This window comes from Microcaecilia unicolor, chromosome 7 (assembly GCF_901765095.1).
Source record: "Microcaecilia unicolor chromosome 7, aMicUni1.1, whole genome shotgun sequence".
NCBI classification, from domain to species: Eukaryota; Metazoa; Chordata; class Amphibia; order Gymnophiona; family Siphonopidae; genus Microcaecilia; species Microcaecilia unicolor.
Window position 1 is genome coordinate 152,499,455 of NC_044037.1, and position 24,293 is coordinate 152,523,747.

Consider the following 24,293-nt stretch of genomic DNA (forward strand, 5'->3'; position numbering starts at 1 on the left):
GAAACAAAGGATGGACGTCCATCTTGTTTCCCCACCCCTCCATCGGGACATTTTGCGAGGACGTCCTCAACAAAACTTGGACGTCCCTTTCGATTATGCCCCTCATGGTCAACAAGAGCGTATGGTCAACAAGGTTCAATGTGACACTAAGATGTAAAGAAACTGCAATAACTATTTTCCCACCTTCCAAACTGATGAACTTCACTAAGCAGAGCAGTAATAGTGGTCTCTACTGTAACCCTTCCTAAACCCAGACTCTCTAGGATATAAAATATGAGAACTTTCTAAGAAACTAGATAGAAGACAATCTTTTCATAAGCGTGGATAGAAAACAAAGTTGAGACACTGGACGATAATGACCTGATATTGTGGGTCAAGAGAGTGTTTTTTCAAAATAGGTTTCATTAAAGCTGCCTTCCAAACCACAGGTACTTGAGCAGTGGCAAGGCTAGTAGATACCACTGAGAAAGCTATGTGTGGAAATTTTTATTCATTGTGTAGGAAAGGGATCCAAAGCACACATTGTTGTTCTTATAGAACAAAAGGTTTTAGGCAGCACAGTAAACGAAGGTAGGTTAAAAGGTGACCATATGGTTGTACTAAGAAAACCCTTAGAAAGTTCTAGAACCTCAGTCAAAATTGCTTCTTGAGAAGCAGTGGCGTAGCCAGACTGCCAATTTTGGATGGGCCTGAACCTAAAGTGGGTGGGCACAAAATTTTCTCTCTATCCCCCTTCCCCAGGGGTAAAGTGCTGCTTTTCAGTGCATCAGGTTTCAGAAAATTTATTTAAAAGCCTAACACCCTTTTCAATGAGCTTTCAGAGGCCAAAACCTCCTGCCTAAGGCAGCATAACGCTGTTATGGTATCCTCTCCTGACCTAAGGAAGGAAGTATTGGTCTCTGAAACTTTATTAACACAGGTACCATATTACTTTATCCTAAATTAAAATAAAATTATTTTCTTTACCTTTGTTGTATGGCCATTTACTTTTTCTCATTGTGTTGCTCTCAGTCTCTAGATTCTGCTTTCCTTCGTCTTTCTCTTGCCAGGGTTTCCTGTCCATTCACCACCTATGGCTTTTCATCTTTTCCTCACCCTTGTTCTCCACATGCCCCTTCCTCTTATTCTCCAGTCTTAACCTACTCTGTCCTCTCCCACTTTCCATCCAGCAGCTCCCCTCTTTCTTTTGCATCCAGCGTCTCCTTTTTCTCCCTACCCTTCCATCCAGTGTCTTCCCTCTTTCTCTCCTCATCCTTCCACCCATCTACCCTCTCTCCTGTCCTTCCATCTAGTGTCTCTATCTCTCTACCCTTTTCTGTTCAGTCTCCCCTCTCTCTCTCTCTCTCCACATCCTTCCAGTCTCTCCCCTTTCTCTCTGCATCCTTCCATCTATCTCCCCTCTTTCTCTCCCTATCCTCCCTTCTTCCTCTCCCTCCCATGTCCCAGCGGCTCTCTCCCTTCCCTCCAGTCCCTTCTTCCTCTCCCTCCCATATCCAGTAGCTCTCTCCCTTCCCTCCAGTCCCTTCTTCCTCTCCCTCCCATGTCCCAGCGGCTCTTTCCCTTCCCTCCAGTCCCTTCTTCCTCTCCCTCCCATGTCCAGTAGCTCTCTCCCTTCCCTCCAGTCCCTTCAGCCCCTTCCTCCTCTCCCTCCCATGTCCCAGCAACTCTCTCCCTTCCCTCCAGTCCCTTCTTCCTCTCCCTCCCATGTCCAGTAGCTCTCTCCCTTCCCTCCAGTCCCTTCTTCCTCTCCCTCCCATGTCCAGTAGCTCTCTCCCTTCCCTCCAGTCCCTTCTTCCTCTCCGTCCCATATCCAGTAGCTCTCTCCCTTCCCTCCAGTCCCTTCTTCCTCTCCCTCCCATGTCCAGTAGCTCTCTCCCTTCCCTCCAGTCCCTTCTTCCTCTCCCTCCCATATCCAGTAGCTCTCTCCCTTCCCTCCAGTCCCTTCTTCCTCTCCCTCCCATATCCAGTAGCTCTCTCCCTTCCTTCCAGCCAGCCCCTTCTTCCTCTCCCTCCCATGTCCCAGCAACTCTCTCCCTTCCCTCCAGCCCCTTCCTCCTCTCCCTCCCATGTCCCAGCAGCTCAGCCATTTTCCTTCCAGCCCGCCCATCCGCATCTATCCCTTTTGTCCCACGGAGGCAGCGCTTCCTTCCTGCCCTGTCTTCTCCCCAAGCTCCGCTGGATCGGTCCGCTGCAAGTGGAATCCTCCTTTGCCGGTCGCGCTGCGCTGCCATGCACACGCAGCTTCGCTCCTCCCCCTGCCGCGTTCATCCGGCCCTAAACAGGAAGTGCATCACAGAGGGCCAGATAGACGCGGCAGGGGGAGAAGCGTAGCTGCGTGTGCATGGTAGCGCAGTGCGACCGGCAAAGGAGGATTCCACTTGCAGCGGAGCGATCCAGCGGAGCTTCGGGAGAAGACAGGGCAGGAAGGAAGCGCTGCCTCCGTGGGACAAAAGGGATAGAGACAGCAATGCGGATGGGCGGGCCTGGAGGGAAAATGGGTGGGCCTGGGCCTGTCCAGGCCCACCCGTGGCTACGCCCCTGTTGAGAAGTGTTACATAATGGAAAAGATGAAAGCAAGTTGTTTACTTTTTGAAAAAATAAGAGGCTAAAACCTCAGGGGTAGGACAAGCTCTTAGGATTTCAGAGGTCAGAAATTCTGTTGTCTCTCTAAGAATTGAAAAGAGAGTTTTTGTTGGATTAGATGATGGACATAATGTGTGAATAATAGGCTTTCTTTGCAGCCTTCAGTTGAGAGTCTAACAATTTTCTGCATTCTGTGCATATCCTGAAGGTAGAGGAAGACCTTCATTTATGCCAAAGAAATTCTGCCCTCCTGAATTGGCATTTAAGAAGCCTAAGTCCAGCATGATACCACCTATTTTTCTTACAATATAAACCAGAAAATAATTGAATTGAAGCAATATCATCTAATATCATTGAAAGTGGAGTCCTAACAAAAGGCTTGTTCCTCTAGGGGAAAGCTACTAGGAAATGAAATGAAAAATGGAATAATGATGAAATGCCAAGTTTATGTAATTGTTTGGAAGAGTAAGCCTTTAGAGTCTGCTATGAAAGTGGCTGTACCAGGAACATGGAAAATGTTATTAAAGAGTGATCAGACCAGAAGAAGAAAATGACAAAAGAGAAATGGGAACTAAATTTAGGGCCATAAACCAGATCCAGATACTTACCTGCTTTGTGACCAAGACCAAGTTTGGCATAAATTCTCCCACTTCTCCATGGATAATGCATGGGACAGTAAGGTACACGGAGAGGGGTTGGGAGGCAATTTTAATTAACAGAAGGTCAGTATAAGGAAAGCAAGAAATGGAAACTTCTTTTTTTTTTAAATGTTTTTATTAATAAGAGTAACAGACTTCCATCTTACAACCATTTTTCCGCTCAAAGGCACACTGCCAGCGTAGAGCGTACATCAACTAGATTTCCAAGTACATTACCAAAACTATACATAACATATGTAGTACAGAGTATTTAACATTGAACGTGAACTCCTAAGCACCTATCAGCCATCTAACAATCCTTAATACCCCAGACCTATCTGGGCTATGTCCCCATGACTGGTGCGATACGTTATCCTCTTCATGTGCTTCTATCCATACACATCCATTTGTTCATGTCCGTTCTCTTAATTTTCTCATTATCCCCCCTCCCTTAAGAAATGGAAACTTCTATAACAGAAAATGTGTTAGAAAAGATAAAAGCCAAGCTCCACCTTGCGGAAAGAGTGGGAAGAGGAAAACACTGAGAAATTTGGAGGGAGACATTGATAAAGATTCGACACTTCTCCTCATGTACTTCTAAGCCAAGTCTCAGTGAGGCATTAGAAATGATAATGATCAGCAGACAGAAGGTCGTAGATATATGATGACATGGATTTAATGGATCTGTTGTTAATCAGACCCTAATTAAATAATAATGACTGTAACCTAGAGGAACTAACAAGTGGGCAGGGGACCATGTACTGCTCGCAATTTGAGAGGGATAGACAACAGTGATCTAGATGATGATTGTCCCAGACTACAAGGATAAGAGAAGACATATTTATTTTTATTTATTTTAGTTACATTTGTACCCCGCGCTTTCCCACTCATGGCAGGCTCAATGCGGCTTACATATACAGGTACTTATTTGTACCTGGGGCAAAGGAGGGTTAAGTGACTTGCCCAGAGTCACAAGGAGCTGTGCCTGAAGTGGGAATCGAACTCAGTTCCCCAGGACCAGAGTCCACCACCCTAACCACTAGGCCATTCCTCCACTCTGAATACAGGTGAATGAGAGATTGTAACTGAAAAGTAAACAAACAAAAAAAAACTAACTAAAGTACAATACAAGAAGTAGGCTTACCAGCAGAGGTTGATGGAATAACCTCTGTAAACGATTAGGGCTTGCTCCTTGGGCGTACGCTTGTATTGAGCACTCCCATGGTGCAAACATGGCTGTAAGCTTGATTAAAAAGAATAACTTCTGGATCTGACGTCATATGTGCTAGGGCCACATACAGTGGGGGAAATAAGTATTTGATCCCTTGCTGATTTTGTAAGTTTGCCCACTGACAAAGACATGAGCAGCCCATAATTGAAGGGTAGGTTATTGGTAACAGTGAGAGATAGCACATCACAAATTAAATCCGGAAAATCACATTGTGGAAAGTATATGAATTTATTTGCATTCTGCAGAGGGAAATAAGTATTTAATCCCTCTGGCAAACAAGACCTAATACTTGGTGGCAAAACCCTTGTTGGCAAGCACAGCGGTCAGACGTCTTCTGTAGTTGATGATGAGGTTTGCACACATGTCAGGAGGAATTTTGGTCCACTCCTCTTTGCAGATCATCTCTAAATCATTAAGAGTTCTGGGCTGTCGCTTGGCAACTCGCAGCTTCAGCTCCCTCCATAAGTTTTCAATGGGATTAAGGTCTGGTGACTGGCTAGGCCACTCCATGACCCTAATGTGCTTCTTCCTGAGCCACTCCTTTGTTGCCTTGGCTGTATGTTTTGGGTCATTGTCGTGCTGGAAGACCCAGCCACGACCCATTTTTAAGGCCCTGGCGGAGGGAAGGAGGTTGTCACTCAGAATTGTACGGTACATGGCCCCATCCATTCTCCCATTGATGCGGTGAAGTAGTCCTGTGCCCTTAGCAGAGAAACACCCCCAAAACATAACATTTCCACCTCCATGCTTGACAGTGGGGATGGTGTTCTTTGGGTCATAGGCAGCATTTCTCTTCCTCCAAACACGGCGAGTTGAGTTCATGCCAAAGAGCTCAATTTTTGTCTCATCTGACCACAGCACCTTCTCCCAATCACTCTCGGCATCATCCAGGTGTTCACTGGCAAACTTCAGACGGGCCGTCACATGTGCCTTCCGGAGCAGGGGGACCTTGCGGGCACTGCAGGATTGCAATCCGTTATGTCGTAATGTGTTACCAATGGTTTTTGTGGTGACAGTGGTCCCAGCTGCCTTGAGATCATTGACAAGTTCCCCCCTTGTAGTTGTAGGCTGATTTCTAACCTTCCTCATGATCAAGGATACCCCACGAGGTGAGATTTTGCGTGGAGCCCCAGATCTTTGTCGATTGACAGTCATTTTGTAGTTCTTCCATTTTCTTACTATGGCACCAACAGTTGTCTCCTTCTCGCCCAGCGTCTTACTGATGGTTTTGTAGCCCATTCCAGCCTTGTGCAGGTGTATGATCTTGTCCCTGACATCCTTAGACAGCTCCTTGCTCTTGGCCATTTTGTAGAGGTTAGAGTCTGACTGATTCACTGAGTCTGTGGACAGGTGTCTTTCATACAGGTGACCATTGCCGACAGCTGTCTGTCATGCAGGTAACGAGTTGATTTGGAGCATCTACCTGGTCTGTAGGGGCCAGATCTCTTACTGGTTGGTGGGGGATCAAATACTTATTTCCCTCTGCAGAATGCAAATAAATTCATATACTTTCCACAATGTGATTTTCCGGATTTAATTTGTGATGTGCTATCTCTCACTGTTACCAATAACCTACCCTTCAATTATGGGCTGCTCATGTCTTTGTCAGTGGGCAAACTTACAAAATCAGCAAGGGATCAAATACTTATTTCCCCCACTGTAACCCAAAATCATGGAACGTGGAGGATGTGAGCAAAGGCAATGTAGGAGTAGCTCGGGAGCCAGATGACCTGCATGAACAAACACAACAGGCAAGTATCATATACGAGCACTGAAAGAGAATAACCTAGGCGTGAATTCCACTGAAAGCTTGATTAAAAAGAACAACTTCCAGATCTGACGTCATATGTACTAGGATCACATGACCCAAAGTCACAGAACGTAGAGGATGTGAGCAAAGGGTAATACAAGAGTAGTTTGGGAGCCAAATGACTTCCAAGAACAATCACAACAGGCAGGTTTTATATCCCAGCACAGAAAGAGTCTGGTCATAGATATCAAAAATCTGAGAATGAAGGGAGAGGTGTTGTTGTAAGGAGATTGTAATCTACCAGATGTTAACCGGATCCCCTCTGCAGAATCAGAAAAGACTAGAGATTGTAGATGCTTTTCAAGAAGCTCTACTTAAGCAAATGGTGACAGAACCCATGAAGGAAGGGGTGATGTTGAATCTAGTTCTCAAAATTGAGGCGAGCCCGATATTCACACATCGGGAGGGAGCCCAACTAACTCCCACGGTCATTGATCAGCCCAGATATTCAGTGCTGGGCCATTTCCGGTGACTGGCATTGAATATACGGGTGTTTTTTGGCTGTTTTAAATTTAACTGGCCAAGCCAATATTCAGAATTGGCCGGTTAAATTTAAACTGGCCAAAGATATTCCTGCTATTTCTGCAGCCTAATTTGGCTGCCAAACTTAGTCAGTGATGTGCCGAATATTAGCGGATAGCTGGTTATATCACGTGATATAACTGGTTGTCTTCTGAGTGCTAACCAGTGATGTTCTGTGGAAATAACCAGCTGTCTCCCACAGATTTTGCCGGATAGCCAGTTAAGTGCCATTTAACCTGCCATCAGCCATTTCCAGCTGGTTAAATGGTTTTAAATATTGGGGGGGGGGGAGGTCTGAGTCCAACCAAATTAAGATCAGTGACTGCAATTCCCTGAGTTCCCAAATACCTGAGTAAAAAGAAAGGGCCCAATATTCAAGGATTTATGCCAGTGGCGTAGTTATGGGGGGGGGGGGCCACAGAGGCCTGGGCCCCCACAAATTGGCTCTGGGGCCCCTGGTTTGGCTAGAGGGGGTCCCAAACCCCTGCCAGCTAAGGCATTTGTCCCGCGCTGGTCTTACATTGCCTGGCTGCAGTGCAGTGGCGTTCCTAGGGCGGCTGACACCCGGGGTGGATCGCCGATGCACCCCGCCCCCCGGGTGCAGCGCGACCCCCCCCCCGGCGAAAGGACACCCCCCCCCCCATGAAAGAACCCCCCGGGTGCACGCTGCTGGGGGGGGGGCTGCGCGCCTGTCCGCTTCGTTCGTTTCCATGCTCCCTCTGCCCCGGAACAGGAAGTAACCTGTTCCGGGGCAGAAGGAGCACAAAACGAATGTAGCGGACAGGCGCGCGGCACCCCCCCCAGCGGCGTGCACCCGGGGCGGACCGCACCCACCGCCCCCCCCTTGGTACGCCACTGCCTGCCGCAGTGAACCATTATCTGGGCCTTTCCGGCTTGTGCCCATTGCCAACGACCCTTCTCCACTCTCCCATCCTAGCTGAGCACAGTTCGTTTCCTCGGCTGGCACGACTACAATCCAGAGGCATTTTGATACTGTGTGAAGTCTTACAGCAGACAGGGTGACACTAAATTTCAAGATTTGGGCATCCCCAAACGTATTATCAAAACGAAAGATGGACGTCCATCTTGTTTTGATAATATGGGTTTCCCTGCCCCTCTATCGGGACTTTTCGCCAGGACGTCCTCAGCAAAACTTCTGCATCCCTTTCGATTATACCCCTCTATGATTCCCATATAGGTAAAATTTTCCACTCTGTGAAAGCAGCGCATAGCCTGTGGTACTCATTGTCCATGGCCAACTAAACGTAGATCCAGTTTCGCAAAGTTTACCTAGTAGCCAGATACCCTGCTGCAATTCCTAAGCAACTTCATCAGTAGAGGTCCAGTGGTAGCCAGTCCTCGTAAAAACAGCAACACTTTGCTGGTGTAGATGGAGATTTAATGCTCTTGGGCCACCACCCATTACCGCTTTATAACAATTGATTCATGGATGGCCTGAGTGTCATGGATGGCCTTGCTTTGTCAGATAACAGTGGGGAGCCCTGCCTATTCCCTTCCCAAATATTTAAGTAACTAGTTAGATCCCCATTCATTATTAACCTTGCTCTGGGGGATCATCACTATCTATATCCTCATCAAAAGAAATTGGAAAATGTGATACCAGCCAGCGAGCCTTCTCAGGAGTAGCCCCCATGCTTTGGAATTCACTCTCAGAGAGGCTATGTATAATTGGAGACTACCTCTGCTTCAGGAAGCAGATGAAAGCCTGGCTTTTCTCCCAAGCCTTTCACATGTAGGGTGACTGACTATACACCCATTCTGCACCTGGACTAGCTTGCTACACATTCTGTAACTTAGATCAGTTCCTTATTTATTTGTTGCATTTGTATCCCACATTTTCCCACCTATTTGCTTATCTCTTGCTTAACTATACAAAGAACTTGCCTTGATTTTAGCTAACCATCAAATTATCCCAACTCTTTGTACCACGCATCTTGTTTCCATCATATATCTGCTCTTGGTCCCTCAGCTATATGGTAAGCCGTATTGTAGAAAATCTTTAGCATCATATCTATGTTAGTTGAATGTTCTAATTTATACTTATTAGGTGTATCATTAGTATTATGTTAACATAGTATTATATCTCTGGTATTTGAATTCCATTTCTATTAAATGTGTATATTTTTTTATACTGTTTCATGGTAGTTCTATTATTAGGTTTCACTTTACTGTTTTCAAGTTTACCTCATTTATTGTATTTATATTTATTCTTGGTTATTTTACTATTACAGTGAAACCTCGGTTTTCGTTGACTTCGGATTTCATCGATTTCGGTTATCATCTCGGTTTTCGTCGATCGCCTCAGATTTCATCGGCGTGACCATGCAGCTAATCTTGCGTTCTCACGTGTCGTTCTTCTGGGGCGTTGTTTCCGGTTGTGGGATCACACTGCTGCTCTTTTTGGACCCAAATTTTGTCGTTTTGCCACACTACTGCTGCTGCTGGTTGAGTGTCTGTATCAAAGTCCCTGCAGGTATTAGGACCCAAATTTCGTCGTTTTGCCACACTACTGCTGCTGCTGGTTGAGTGCCTGTATCAAAGTCCCTGCGGGTATTAGGACCCAAATTTTGTCGTTTTGCCACACTACAGATGCTGCTGGTTGAGTGCCTGTATCAAAGTCCCTGCTGGTTTTTGTACCCAAATTTCGTCATTTTGCCACACTACTGCTGCTGCTGGTTGAGTGCCTGTATCAAAGTCCCTGCTGGTTTTTGGACCCAAATTTTGTCGTTTTGCCATACTACTGCTGCTGCTAGTTGAGTGCCTGTATCAAAGTCCCTGCTGGTTTTTGGACCCAAATTCCGTCGTTTTGCCATACTACTGCTGGTTGAGTGCCTGTATCAAAGTCCCTGCTCTCATCATGGGGCCCAAAAAAGTTTCTATGGGCAGCAGTCCTTCAAAGAAGAAGGACAGGAACACGATTGAGTTGAAGAAGGAAATCATTGAAAAATATGAGAGTGGCATTAAGATTGCTGAAATCGCCCGCATGTACGGGAAGTCACCATCCACGATAAGTTCAATCGTTGCAAAAAAGGAAGCAATAAAGGAGGCAAAAGTAGCAAAAGGTGTAAATGTGATAACAAATCAGAGATCACAAACAATTGAAGATGAGGAACAGTTATTATTAATTTGGATCAATCAAAAACAGTTAGATGGCGATTCTGTTTCTGAGGCCATCATATGTGAAAAGGCCAGACTGCTGTATGCCGATCTCATAAAGAAAATGCCCAGGACGAGTGCTATTTCACTAAGTGATTTTAAGGCCAGCAGAAGCTGGTTCGAAAAATTCAAGAGGCGCACTGGCATACACAGTGTTACTAGGCACAGAGAAGCTGCGAGTTCGGACAAGTCTGCTACTGAAAACTTTGTGTCTGAATTCAAAGATTACATAGAGGCTGAAGGATTCATCCCCCAACAAGTCTTCAACTGTGATGAAACTGGCCTGTTTTGGAAGAAAATGCCAACGAGAACGTTCATTACACAGGAGGAAACGGCACTGCCAGGACATAAGCCTATGAAAGATAGGCTTACTCTTCTGTTGTGTGGTAATGCTAGTGGTGATTGTAAAGTGAAGCCCTTACTGGTATACCATTCAGAAACTCCTAGAGTATTTAGCAGAAACAATGTGATCAAAAGTAAACTGTGTGTGATGTGGAGAGCAAACAAGAAAGCATGGGTCACGAGGGCAATTTTCATTGAGTGGATGAATGAAGCGTTTGGTCCGAGTGTGAAAAAATACCTCCAGGAAAATCATTTGCCCCTTAAGTGCCTCCTGTTAATGGACAATGCTCCTGCACATCCTCCAGGTTTGGAAGATGCACTGTTGGAGCAGTTCAGTTTTATCACTGTGAAGTTCTTGCCCCCTAATACCACACCACTCATCCAGCCCATAGACCAGAATGTCATTTCCAATTTCAAGAAACTGTACACAAAAGCATTGTTTCAAAGGTGTTTTGAGGTGACATCAGATACAGAATTGTCCTTAGGAGAGTTCTGGAAAAACCATTTCAACATTCTCAACTGCATCAGCCTCATAGATAAGGCTTGGCAGGGAGTGACATCCAAGACGATAAACTGTGGCTGGAAGAAATTATGGCCAGGATGTGTGTATGACAGAGATTTAGAAGGGTTAGATCCTTCACCTGATGACCCTACACATGTTGTGCAGTCAGTTGTTCATTTAGGTAATTCCATGGGTTTGGAGGTGAGTGGTGAGGATGTGGAAGAGTTGGTGGATGACCACAGAGAAGAACTCACCACTGAAGAGCTGCAAGACCTTCAACTAGAAGTGCAACAGACGGCAGATGAATAAGTTGCTTCGGATAATGAGGAAGAAACAGTAGAGAATGTGCCTTCTTCAGAGATTAAGGACATCCTCTCCATGTGGAGTAAAGTACAGGTGTTTGTGGAGAAAAATCACCCAGACAAAGCTGTTGCAAGCCATGCCTGCAACTTGTTCAATGATAATGTGTTGCCCCATTTTAGGCAAATCTTAAAGAGGTGACAGAAACAAACCTCTTTGGACACGTTTCTTGTGCGGCATGGGTCCACAGACTCTGAAGCTGGTCCTAGTGGCAAAAGAACAAGAAGGGAAGTGACCCCCCCCCCAGAAGCTGGTCCTAGTGGCAAAAGAACAAGAAGGGAAATGACCCCCCCAGAAGCTGGTCCTAGTGGCAAAAGAACAAGAAGGGAAGTGACCCCCCCCCCCAGATAATATCCTTATGGAGGGGGATTCCCCTTCCAAACAATAATCTCTGCTCCTCTCTCTCTATCTTCCATACACCAAGAAGAGTCTTCAGAAAGGTAAATGCCATGTTAAATGTTCATTTATTCTATACACTAGTCTTTTTTATTCATTTAAAAGAAAAATAGCTTGTTGCCTCGGTTTTCGTCGGTTTCGGTTTTCGTCGATAGTTTTCGGACGAATTATCAATGAAAACCGAGATTTCACTGTATTATGCTGTTAACAAAATTGTAAGTTTTATGTTAAACTGTACCTGCTATACACCACCTTGGATGAATCTCTTCATAAAGGCGGTTAATAAATCCCAATAAATAAATAGAGTACAAGGTTTATATCTAATTAATGAATTCCAACTTGCTCAACACCACAGACAAGGAAGTCTACTGTATCTGATTAAAGGCTTTGTTTGTGTCAAGAGCCACCATCTCCCCACCGATGTGTTGCCTAGGAAAAAAACATAGGGGGAAAGTATGGACATTTTCCTCAGAGTCCCAGCAAGCTTCTCCCTACAGGCTTACAACTATCCCAGAACTGCTTACTGCTTTTTCTAATTTCCCATGGTCTAGCACCTCTGGGGCATTAAAAGCAACGTCCTTGGATGTTGAAGTGCGTGAAATCCTATCTTCCCCTAAAAACCTTCTGCAATTTGGTCCAATCCACTGTACTTACCCACGTTGACTACTGCAGTAGCATTTTCATTGGATGCAAGGCCCAAATCCTGAAAAAACTCCAAACCGCCCAAAACACGGCAGCCAGACTTATTTTTGGTAAGTCGCGGTTTGAGAGCGCAACACCTCTCCGTGTAAAGCTTCATTGGTTCCCTATTACAGAATGAATTCATTTCAAAGTCCACACGCTGATTCATAAGATTATCTACGGAGAATCCCCAGGCTACATGTACAATCTGATTGACCTTCCAACCAGAAACGGCTCTAGATCTTCTCGAACTTATCTAAATTTACATCTTCCCAACTGTAAAGGAGTTAAGTACAAAACATATTAAGCATCCAACTTCTCCGTCATAAGCAGCCAAATCTGGAACGCCTTACCAAGATCTATTCGAATAGTCAATGACCACTTACCCTTCCGGAAGCTGCTAAAAACTCCCTACCTCTACCACCCTCCTCCCTTACCCATCTTACTTACCCACATCTAATTGTCCACCTCTTTATACACTATATTACAGAACCTGAAATATGCTTCCCTAAATCCTTTCTGAATTCATCTTTCTTCCAACCCTCATTATAGATTCTTCCTTAATTAACAACACACTATCCCAATATACACCCTCTCCCACTCCCTACCTCTACCACCCTCCTCCCTTACCCATCTTACTTACCCACATCTAATTGTCCACCTCTTTATACACTATATTACAGCTGTTATCCATTCTATGTTATCTTGTAAACCTGTTATATTATGTAAGCCGCGTTGAACCTGCTAATAAGTGGGAAAGCCGGGGTATAAGTGTTACAAATAAATAAATAAATACAGTATTGGACCCTGTGTTGTGGGTAGCTCCATCTCCTTCTCTGATGGTGCCTTCACTCAGGATTTGCAGCTAGAGCCATCGCAAGCCAGGATGCAGAGTGGAATTCCGGATCAAGTGAAGAGACGCGGGAAGTTCAAACACTGTTGGTGAGAAGGTTTCTCAGACCCTGCATGTGCGAGGCACAGTGGTAGCTCCAGGAACATCAAATTCTGCCCAGGTACAGCAGCATGTTCAGAGGCCTTTATTGATTGTACTTCTGTTAACCAAGCCAGATAATGTTACTCTTGCTTCTTTATTGAATACTTGACTGCTGTTGTGACTTCTAATCAAGTGACTACAGTCACAAATATTGGAAAAGTGCAGCTTAGAGTGGATAAAATTGAGGAGCAGGCTACTGCCTTACAGAAAGTACAATTGGCTTTGGTGAAAGATAAAACGCTAACAACATGGAAACTAGAGTCTTCTGAGAATGCTCAGAGATATCTTCATTTGTGTTTTTTAAATTTTCCATGACACCCAATCTTATCCTCTATGAACTTATTGAAGAAATATATGGAACAGGTCTTACATATTCCTGAAGAGGCACTATCTCCTTTTTCTATAGTATATTGTATTTCATCAAAACATTTACCTGTAAGAGGGCAGAATTCTTCTTGGGAAATTAAAGACTTAACTCAAGATAGTTTGGATTTAACTAAGTTCTTAGAAACATCAGGATTAGAGACAGTGAGTCTTTCAATACTCATGTTTACCTTTGTATTCCCTCAGGATCATGAACATATTCTAAAACTATTTTTCTAATTTTAAAGTGTAGAGTACATAGGGCAAAAATTTGGGTTTTCCCAGATTTAACTAAAACAACTCAGGAAAGATGAAAGAAATTTTTAGCACTTAGCTAGTTCAATCTCTTGGTGGCACCTTCCAGTTGCGTTACCCTTGTAAATGTGTGGTTGATTTTTCTCCTACAAGATATGTATTTTTTGATTCTGACCAACTCCAATTTCTTATAGAAGCTAAATAATCGGGTCACCAGTCTTCTTCTTAGTTATTACTGGATGGTTTAATTGAGCTACCATGGAGCTTGTCAAATTTTGATATCCTTTATTTTGGGGCTTTTCTTTCAGTTCTATTTATTATTATTTTCTTTAAATTAATACCCTGAGCTTCAAGGGTTGTTACATGGTTCTCTCCTTTTGTTCTTATATTACTAGTCTTTTTATCACCTCCCCAAATTAGTACTCACCAACTACCCACAATTTAGAGAGATAAAAGACTAGGAAGGCCACATTTTATGAGAAAAGCAATTTTTTAATTTCTTACCAAGAGAAAGTTACATTTACAAATGCTAGTTTCTCATGTGGAGAGCAGGGGACACAAACTTGTGGTCTGCCACTGCCTCTCCAACGTAATGCTCTGGTTCAATTGTTTATATACCTTTTGTGTTAAGCAAGGCTTCACATTACTTCAGCACTTATCTTCCTGAGAGATCATTCTGTTCTCTGTTCTCACCATATATTTTCCCTTGTTACTAAATCACATTCTTCTGTCCATCCATAATTGCACCTTTCCCACTCCAGCCAGCTTGCCTGTAAATAGATCATAAATTCCTGAGTTTACACAGGCTCATGTTCTTTAATAAATTACATGCTTCTCAATCTCTGATAGATTCCAGAGTCGCACTGGCTTGTCAGCCTCTGTCCAATTTGACCTGTGCTGGGGTGCTAACCTGTGCTCATGATTCTACACATTATTTGTGGTTTAAGTAGCACATATCATTGCCTTGTATAGGATTACTTTGATGTATAGCTTTATCTGAGTTGTGCTTTTCTTGTCAAGTATTTTGCTTGTATAATTATTTTTAAATGCAAATAAAAAAGGCAGTGCATATTATCCGTAGACATCCTGCCCTATATGAATTAAATCTAGTAATTAACCTGCCAAATGCAGCTGCGAGACCTTAGCTAATATCTTTACATCCGTGTTAACTCATTCATCCCACCCATCCTTGTTCCTTTTGTGTAGCAACACCATAGTAGCGTCTTAACAGTTCACCTGCATTCCCTGGCTGATCCTGCAGAGTACTCACACAATGCCCAAGCTAATGTGTTATTCAGCTTTTTATAAAGAACAATTGAGTATCCATTTGGCCCTGCACATTTGCTAACTGGTAGACTGCTAATTCCTGCAAGACCTCCCGTAACATGATTGGATGATACAAAGCCTCCTTCTGGACAAAGATATCATCTCCAAAGATGCTTGTACCTCTTGCGCTGTTGCATCCCTTCCCATATATATATATATATATATATATATATATATATATATATATATATATATATATATATTCAAATGAATATGCTAATATGGAGGAAGGAAGGGAAAAAGAGCTGGCTTTTTTTGGGAATAACCATAATGAATATGTATGAGATATCAAGCCAGCTCTTTCACCCTTCCTTCCTTCCTTCCTCCTTACCCAGCACTCCCTCTTCCTCTCCAGTAGTATTTCCCCACCCCCTTTCCCATACCATGCCAGTGTTGACCTTAGAAATGCATAGGCTCTATATGTAGATCCTTCAAGAGGTAGTGTGTGTCATGATTTAGACTCCACACCCTTTCTGATGTTTTGGTGCCACCTCAGTAAGGCCAACACACAATCTCTCCACTGCAAAATGCAATACACAAACTTGTGCAAAAACACACTCATATCCTTACTAAACCATAACAGCACTAATTTCAAGGACAGGACGAGCTGCAACCTTATGCGTGAAAAGGCAGAACTGTAATTACACCAGGCAGGCTCTAAAACACCAATACACTACCTCGTGAAAAAAAAGCAAAACAAAAAGGGCTGCAAATAATACATGCTAGCAGAATACTGCACCTATATCACACATGAAAAACATGACACAAGGAACTAGAAATCAAAAAATATGAAGGCAAAATACTGGAAAGTTAACTCAAGAAGTCAGACTCAGCATGCAGCAATACCAGAAAAATTGAAACTTACATGCAAAATATCACAGATGCACATTTCAAAAAGCTGACATATTCCAATTAATAAATTCTGAATAAAATACTTTTTTCTACCTTTGTTGTCTGATCATTTAGTTTTTCTATTCACTTTGGTCCCAGTGTCTTCTGTTTTATGCAGTGCCTTCTTTCCATTTGATATTTGTCTTTCCTTCCCTCCATCCTTGTCCAACATTTCTCATCTCTTCCCCACCCTCCACTCCATCCATGTCCAGCATTTCTCCTCTCTTCCTTCCCCTCCATCCAAGTGCATCTCCTCCCTGATTTCTCTCTCCTCCCTCCATCCATCCATCCAGCAACTCTCCATTCTCCCTTGCTGCCCTCTCCTCCATCCACCCATATCCAGCAAATGTCCTGTGTCCCCTGCCCCTCCATTCATGCATCCATGTCCAGCAACTCTCAATTCTCCCCTGCCCTCTCCTCCATCCATCCATTTCCAGCAAATTTCCTCTCTCCCCTTTCCCCTCCATCCATCCACCAGCAATTCTCCTCCTTCCCCTGCCCTCCGCTCCATGTCCAGCAACTTTCCATTCTCCCCTGCCTTCTCCTCCATCCATCTCCAGCAAATTTCCTCTCTCCCCTGTCCCCTCCATCAATCCCTGTTGTCCAACAATTCTTCTCTCTTCCCTGCCCATCCTGTTTCTTTCCATCCCCTTCCCTTTCCCTCCTCATTCTATCCAGCGTCTCCCTCCCCCTTCAAAGCATCTCCCAAGAACAACAACGTGGATGCAGCAGCAGCATCAGCTCACACAGTTTTGCTTGCTGTGTTTGTGAACGGCGACGGCTGCGCAGGGGAGTGGAAATGGCTTCCTTACTTACAGACTCTTACAGTGGACTAGATGGGCCTGGCTCACTCCACTCCCGAAGATGCAGCGGCGAACGGGCGGGCGGGAAAGCAGCAAGCAAGCAGCCACGCTGAACTCCGTCTTTCGCTTTCGCTTCCTGAATCCTGCCCTCTCTACGTCCCGCCTTCCTCTGATGTCATTTCCTTTGGGGTGGGCGGGACGCTGAGAGGGCAGGAATCAGGATTCAGGAAGCAAAAGTGAAGGACGGAGTTCAGCGTGGCTGCTTGCTTGCTTTCCCACCCGCCCGTTCGCTGCTGTGGGAAAGAACTCGTTCATCATCTTCGTCATTTGGGGGGGCACAGCCCCCCCTCGCCCCCCCAGTCTACGCCCATGGATCCAACAGTGTGTGTTCAAGCTCCTCAGGGGAGGAGCATATTGCCCCTGGGTTATTCTACAGCTACATAATTATAATCTTGGTGTTCCTATGATGCACTGCTCGAGCAAGCAGTGTAGCTATATTGTTTCCATGTTCACAATATCTCAACCTGCTCTCTCCACTTTGCTGATTTGCATCATTCTAAGTTGTTCCCTGATCTCCGGAATCTGCTTATATACCCTTGAGGATCATCACCATTTATGCTGATGCTCCAAGGAAAGCTGCTGCTCCTCTGATTTAGCTCCTGTCTCCCTACTTAATTGAGGCAATCCAAAGAAGAAGCACAAAAGGCTCTCAAGAAATAGTACAAGTATGCTTTATTAATGACCCAACACGGGCCATGTTTCGGTATAAAACAACGCCTGCCTTCAGGGGTCAGTTCAACAGATCAACATTACCCACATGAGCTGTTACTAAAAGTGTAATGCTCAATATATTGACAATCCAGGGTTTTTTTGGCATGTTTCCTTGGCAGTTTGCACCACATTTAGGTGTCCATTTATGAAGCTGCGGCAAAAGCAGGCCACGCTGGCATCAGAGCATGTTTTTGACACACGCCGAGGCCCCTTTTACCACAGTGGGTAAAAGGTAGGTCTTTCATTGTTTAAAGGCAGTTTTAAGGGGGGGGGGGTGCATTTACCACCACCCATTGAGGTGGCAGTAAGGGCTCCTGTGCTAACCTCGCAGTAACCGGGAAGCAGGTGGTACTACCTGATTACCGCCAGGTACACACCGATGCTAGAAAAATTAAAATAAGGGAGAAGCAGATGGTTGTTCGTAGCACTTTGCTCAAGTTGCATGTTTTACCTTCTGGGACTCTGAATCAGTTTTCAACGAAATGCTGGCCACCGTTGGCCTGGGGGGCATGTTTGCTATCAGAAGCTGTTTGCTCAGCTTGTTTCTGAGATAAGTGACCTTCATTTCTCATTAGCACTTTTTTGATACAGAAATTACATTTTCCTGTTGATTGATATAATGCTATTTTTGGAAGGTTTTTGCCTATGTTGAAGCAAAGATTTATTGTGATCTTATTAGCTCTCTAAACCTTTATTGAGGTATTGAGCTTCTTTGAGGCTTTTCCTTCCTTTTTCATTATATACATTTTTCATTGTTTCATAATTTTGACATTGTTGTGGATTATTTTGTTATTATTTCCATAATTGAATAACTAATCAGGCATTTGGGACTGCATAAATTGATTTCCTAAATATGCCCAATTAGTTCTCCAGGTATTGCATTGAATATTCATGGTAGCCAGATAACTCCCGAGAGTCACTGAATGCCCAAATATTCAGTGATATCTGGATAGGATCCGGCACTGAATATGGGAGACCAAATCAGCCCATTGTGGTTAGCACTTAAAAAAAACTCTGACTACTGTAGCCTGAATATCTAGGGGTTTTTCTTTTGGTAGAATTCCAACTATTTTTCATGGCACTGGCATAAGATTCACAAGTCTATAGTTTTCTGAATCACCCCGGGAGACTTTTTAAAATATTGGCATTACATTCAGGCTTATTTTCAAAAGAGAAGGACGCCCATCTTTCGACACAAATCAGAAGATGGGCGTCCTTCTCACAGGGTCGCCCAAATCGGCATAATCGAAAGCCGATTTTGGGTGTCCCCAACTGCTTTCCGTCACAGGGATGACCAAAGTTCATGGGGGCATGTCCGAGGCATAGCAAAGGTGGGACTTGGACGTGCCTAACACATAGGTGTCCTCGACCCATAATGGAAAAAAAAGGGCGTTCCTGACGAGCACTTGGACGACTTTACCTGGTCCTGTTTTTCTTATGACCAAGGAACAAAAAGGTGCCCGAAATGACCAGATGACCACCGGAGAGAATCGGGGATGACCTCCCTTTACTCCCCCAGTGGTCAGTAACCCCCTCCCACCCTCAAAAAAACATCTTTAAAAATATTTTCTTCCAGCCTCTAAGCCAGCTTCAAATGTCATACTCAGGTTCATCGCAGCAGTATGCAGGTCCCTGGAGCAGTTTTAGTGGGTGCAGTGCACTTCAGGCAGGCAGACCCAAGCCCAGCCTCCCCACCTGTTACACTTGTGGTGGTAAATGTGAGCCCTCCAAAACCCACTGTACCCACATGTAGGTGCCCCCCTTCACCCCTTAGGGCTATGGTAGTGGTGTATAGTTGTGGGTACTGGGTTTTGGGTGGCTCAGCACACAAGGTTAAGAGAGCTGTGTTCCTGGGAGCAATTTATGAAGTCCACTGCAATGCCCCCTAGGGTGCCCGATTGGTGTCCTGGCATGTGAGGGGGACCAGTGCACTACGAATGCTGGCTCCTCCCACGACCAAAGGGCTTGCATTTGGTCATTTCTGAGATGGGCGTCCTTAGTTTCCATTATCACTGAAAATCAGAAACGACCAAGTCTAGGAACGACCATCTCTAAGGACGACCTAAATATCAAGATTTGTGCATCTCCAACCATATTATTGAAATGAAAGATGGACGTCCACCGGGGCGTTTTGCAAGGACGTCCTCAGCAAAACTTGGGCGTCCCCTTCGATTATGCCCCTCCACTCCTCAGGTGGTATTGCGATTTTCAGTGATAGCTTACAGCAGTGATTCTCAAACTTGTCATGTCATATCATGAGGGAAGGCAATGTATTCAGCAGTGTGAGTGACAAAGTCCTCAGAAACTCCACAGAAACTGAGTGATGCAGGGTGAGTTTGCAGACTGGCTGAGTTCAGTAGAAACCACAACTGCCTAAAAAATAAAAGGGCTGTGGTGACTTTCAGACGGACTGGCATAAATTTTGCCCTTTAAGTAGAGGAGTGGAGGAGAGGGCCTAGCTGTTGAGAGATGTGGAGGGTGACAGCTTTATCAAAGCAGAACCTGGAGGTGCTATGGTCATTTGTGAGATCTAGAAACTGGTTCCTGGATCTGTATAATCCTCTGATAAGGCTGCCTCCTCCTGGTCCTTCTCTATGCCATATGAGTCTGTTACAGAAAGGCTGCACAAATCAAGTAGTTAAATCATGCATATTGACCCCTCAAGTCCTCCTCCAGCACTTACTAATGCCCCCCATCTGCAGCCCATACCCTGATACACATGCACACATAGATACACAGACATACAGATGCACTCAAATGACAGACATACCCAAATATATGACAGAATATACAAAAACATAGGCAAAGAGTGGGAGAGGACCAGGAGCAGTAGCTGTGAGAGATGGGTAAGGGAAAAAGGGACAAAAGGAGTCAGACTGGGGAAGAATAAAGAATGATAATGGAGGGCTGTAAAATGACAAGATTAAAAGGAATTAAAGATAATGAAAAGGAACTGCAATCAAATTTCCTCCAGCCACCAGTGCTCCAGTTACGAGGTTGCAAAAAACAAGTGAGGTCAGCATTTGTGCATGATTTATAGCAGGTGCATATGCTGATATTTAAAATTGCTACCCTTTGCAAGATATCTCATGGATGTATATACTGCAGCATTGCTCATACTGGGCCCTCAAAGCACTTCCTTTGCAGATCTTGAAATGTCTGTGTTGCAGGCACTAAGCTATGTAAAGAGTACTTGTTTTGATATTGTCATTTATACATGGATCCCTTTTCCATGTAGAAAAGCTGTACAAGGTTTCTAAAATGACTTCATATCTGCTGTATCTTTCTTTATATTATCTGGAGGTGATCTTGTAATATTTTATGTATTTTTGTGATATTTTTCTAGATTGTCTTAATTTTTGTTATATTTATTAGATTTCATTGATGTTTTATTGCTATTGTATTTAATATGAATGTATATTTTACTCTTGTATTCATTTTATGTTTTATAGCATTAACGTTTTATGTTGTACACCATTTTGTTAAACTCAGGATTTCATATTTTGATCTCTGATCATATGATCAATGTAGCAGTATATTACATGACACTTTGGAGTCAGTCTAAAGTGAAGAACACCAAAAAATATAACAGCTTTTTATTCTTTGATCCCTTGTGGTGGCAGAAGGAAGTTTTGAAACCAGTGTCCATAGATGAAGCTACTCGAATAATACAAATTGCAGAGAGAGCACGGCAGGGCCGCCTAAGAGCTAGTTTCATGAGGGAGATCTACTTGGAAGAACTGCGACTGAAACGAGCACGACATCTTGGAGAGGTGGCAATAGATCCAGATGTTGCTGCAATTTGCATTCAAAAGGTAAAAATATAATATAATGTAAGAAATTATATTGCAGTTTTGTCTAAATTCTAGAACTAGCAGCAATTTTATTGAATAGTGTGAAAAAGCTTATTTACAGGCTAAACATTAAAAGCAGATGTTTTGAACTGCTCTGAAATCAGGAGAGGAGAGCAAGCATTGGGTTCTTGGTGGAGGGGCTTTTGTAACCCAGAAGGACAAATGCTTGCCATCCAGTGCAGAGTGTGTGTTTCATCATTTCACCCTCTGGATTGCTCCACTGCTTTCATCCTCTGGATTTCACTGCTGCCTGAAAAGTTCTGCCCACCAGTACTATTAGCTGGGAGGGGTCTGCAGAGCCAGGATGCATGTCAAGGCATCATGCCAAAGAGGCTTGACTAAGGGGCACACCTCTATATGTGCCTTTTTGGGTTACAATTCAGGCAACTGTTTGAGTCACTGGTAGGTTGATTGTGTGAATTTATTTTATAAGGTGAGTTTGTATGAGAGTGTTTTAAGAGTGTAAGGTATGATTGGAGGTTGAGAAAGGGCAGGATCTGATTGATTTGACAAGGGTAACCTGTACGAGGAGGAGAGGGAATTCAAGAGATGATTTAGGGAGAAAATCGTATTACATATTTCCTCTGCTGTAGGAGAGAAAATTCTAGCAGTTTTGAATATAGGAGGAAATGGAAGAAGAAATGGAGGTTGGAAAGGCCAGGAATGTGAGAGGGATTGAGAAGAGGAGGGTTTAGAGGTGTTTGAGGGAGTTCAGTAGAAGAATAAGTTTGGAGTTAGAGAGATTGTGCTATGAGTTGGTGAATGCCAAAATCTGTAATAAAGTAGGGATTTTGTATGCCTTAATCATGGAGGAAGCCTGGATATATTTTTGATTCAGTACTTCTAGGACAGTTATGCAGTGGGGTTGTGGGTAGTGTGCATGACTAGATTTGGAAGAAAGAGGGGGTGGATAGGTTAGGGAGGAAAATAAAATAAGCAACCTTATGCAGTGTTCAGGGGTCTGGATGTTTATTGTCATATTTGGAGGATTTGCAGATGGTGAGCATATTGTTGGTGTACATGATTCCTGGGGAAAAGGTGAAGCTTTGGATTATTTTGTGACAGTGGCGTAGCCACAGGTGGGCCTAGGTGGGCACAGGCCCACCCACTTTAGGCTCAGGCCCACCCATAAGTGGCACAACTCTGATGTGGCTGGCGAGCCTCAAGCCTCGTCAGCAGAAGACTCTCAGCATCTCTCCCTCCCCTCCTCCAAAGGCATTTTGGCATCTGTCAACCACCAAACCTCTCTGTACCTTTTCAATTTTTCAATGTTTCGCAAACAGCGACTCATACCTGCAGCTCGTGCCAGTTCAGAGCCTTCCCTCTGATGTAACTTCCTGTTTCCACAATAGTGGTACCAGGTCAGAGGGAAGGCTCTGGACTGGTAAGAGCAGCGGGTATGAGTCACTGTTTGCTGACAGTGAAGCACTGAAGATTTGAAAAAGTATGAAGGGAAGGAGGGGAGGGTGGAATTGAGAAATTATTGGTCGCCTGGGGGGGGGGGGGGGGGGAGTGCAGGGAGAGATGCCGGATGGGATTTTTATGCCCACTCACTTTAGGCTCAGGCCCACCCAAAATTGGGTGTCTGGCTACGCCCCTGTTTTGTGAGGGAAATAGTGACACCACCAAAGTGTTAAGGATAGGTGTGTAAACAATGGCACTTAGTCTAGAGCAGGGTTTCTCAACCCAGTCTTTAGGACACACCTAGCCAGTTGGGGTTTTGAGGATGCCATCAATGAATATGCATGAGATAGATTTGCATGTCCTACCTCCATTGTATGCAAATTTATTTCATGTATATTTATTGTGGGTATCCTGAAAATCTGATAGGCTAGGTGTGTCCCAAGGACTAGGTTGAGAATCCATGGTCTAGAGGATAAGCACACCTGATCACCGGTCCCAAGCTTGCAAAACCCTCTTTATCTACTGATAAGAAAGATAGACCATTAAAATATATAGAAAACAAGGTTTATTTTATTTATTTATCTATTTATTGTAACATTTATAATCCACCTTTTAACTAGGAGGGTAACAAGATACATACATAAAGCATAAAAAAATACCATCATACATAATTAAAAAAACAAAAATCAGAATTCCTCACACAGCCCTTCCAGTAGCATAGGATTATCTAAATCCCCAAATATGCTAAATAAAAAGGCTTTCAATTGCTTCTTAAAACTGTCAAGATCTTGCAACATACACAATCCCGATGGCAATTCATTCCACTTAATAAGTCCTATGCAAGATAATGCTGTCTTAGCAGTCTCACATAATGATGCAACCGAATTAATAAACCAAGAGATCATTGGCAAATGTCGATACTTTAAATTCTCGAGGTCCCAGTTTAATTTCTTCTATCTCGACATTTTCCAGAATTTCCCTAATCAGGGGATCCAAAGTAATGGCGAAAAGTAATGGAGACAGAGAGCATCCCTGTCTAGTTCCCCGATTTATTCGGAAACTTCGAGAGTACGCTCCGTTTACCAATACTCTTGCCACCGGATTCTTGTATAATATGGAGATCATTTGCGTAAAGTATCCCTCAAATCCATACACCTTCAGTGATGCAAAAAGGAACTCCCACTCAACCCTATCGAACGCCTTTTCAGCGTCGAAGCTGATCAAGAGGGAGTCCCCTCCTTCCCTACGCACTCTCTCCAATGTAGTCAAGATCAGTCTGATATTTTTCCCACTCTTTTTCCCCTGCACAAACCCCACCTGAGGGGACGCCACTATTCTTGGCAACACTTTCGCCAGCCTAGCGGCTAAAATCTTAGCCAATAGTTTAGCT

At 44.0% G+C, this 24,293-nt stretch overlaps 1 protein-coding gene across 1 annotated transcript in view; it reads left to right on the top strand.

Annotated features, from left to right (window-relative positions):
• IQCA1 (IQ motif containing with AAA domain 1) overlaps nucleotides 1-24,293 on the top strand; it is an 827,164-nt gene that overhangs the window by 53,145 nt on the left and 749,726 nt on the right. The window contains exon 4 of the mRNA XM_030209164.1: nucleotides 21,269-21,460. Within this exon, the coding sequence (XP_030065024.1) occupies nucleotides 21,269-21,460 (192 nt within the window). The remainder of the gene's footprint in view (nucleotides 1-21,268; nucleotides 21,461-24,293) is intronic.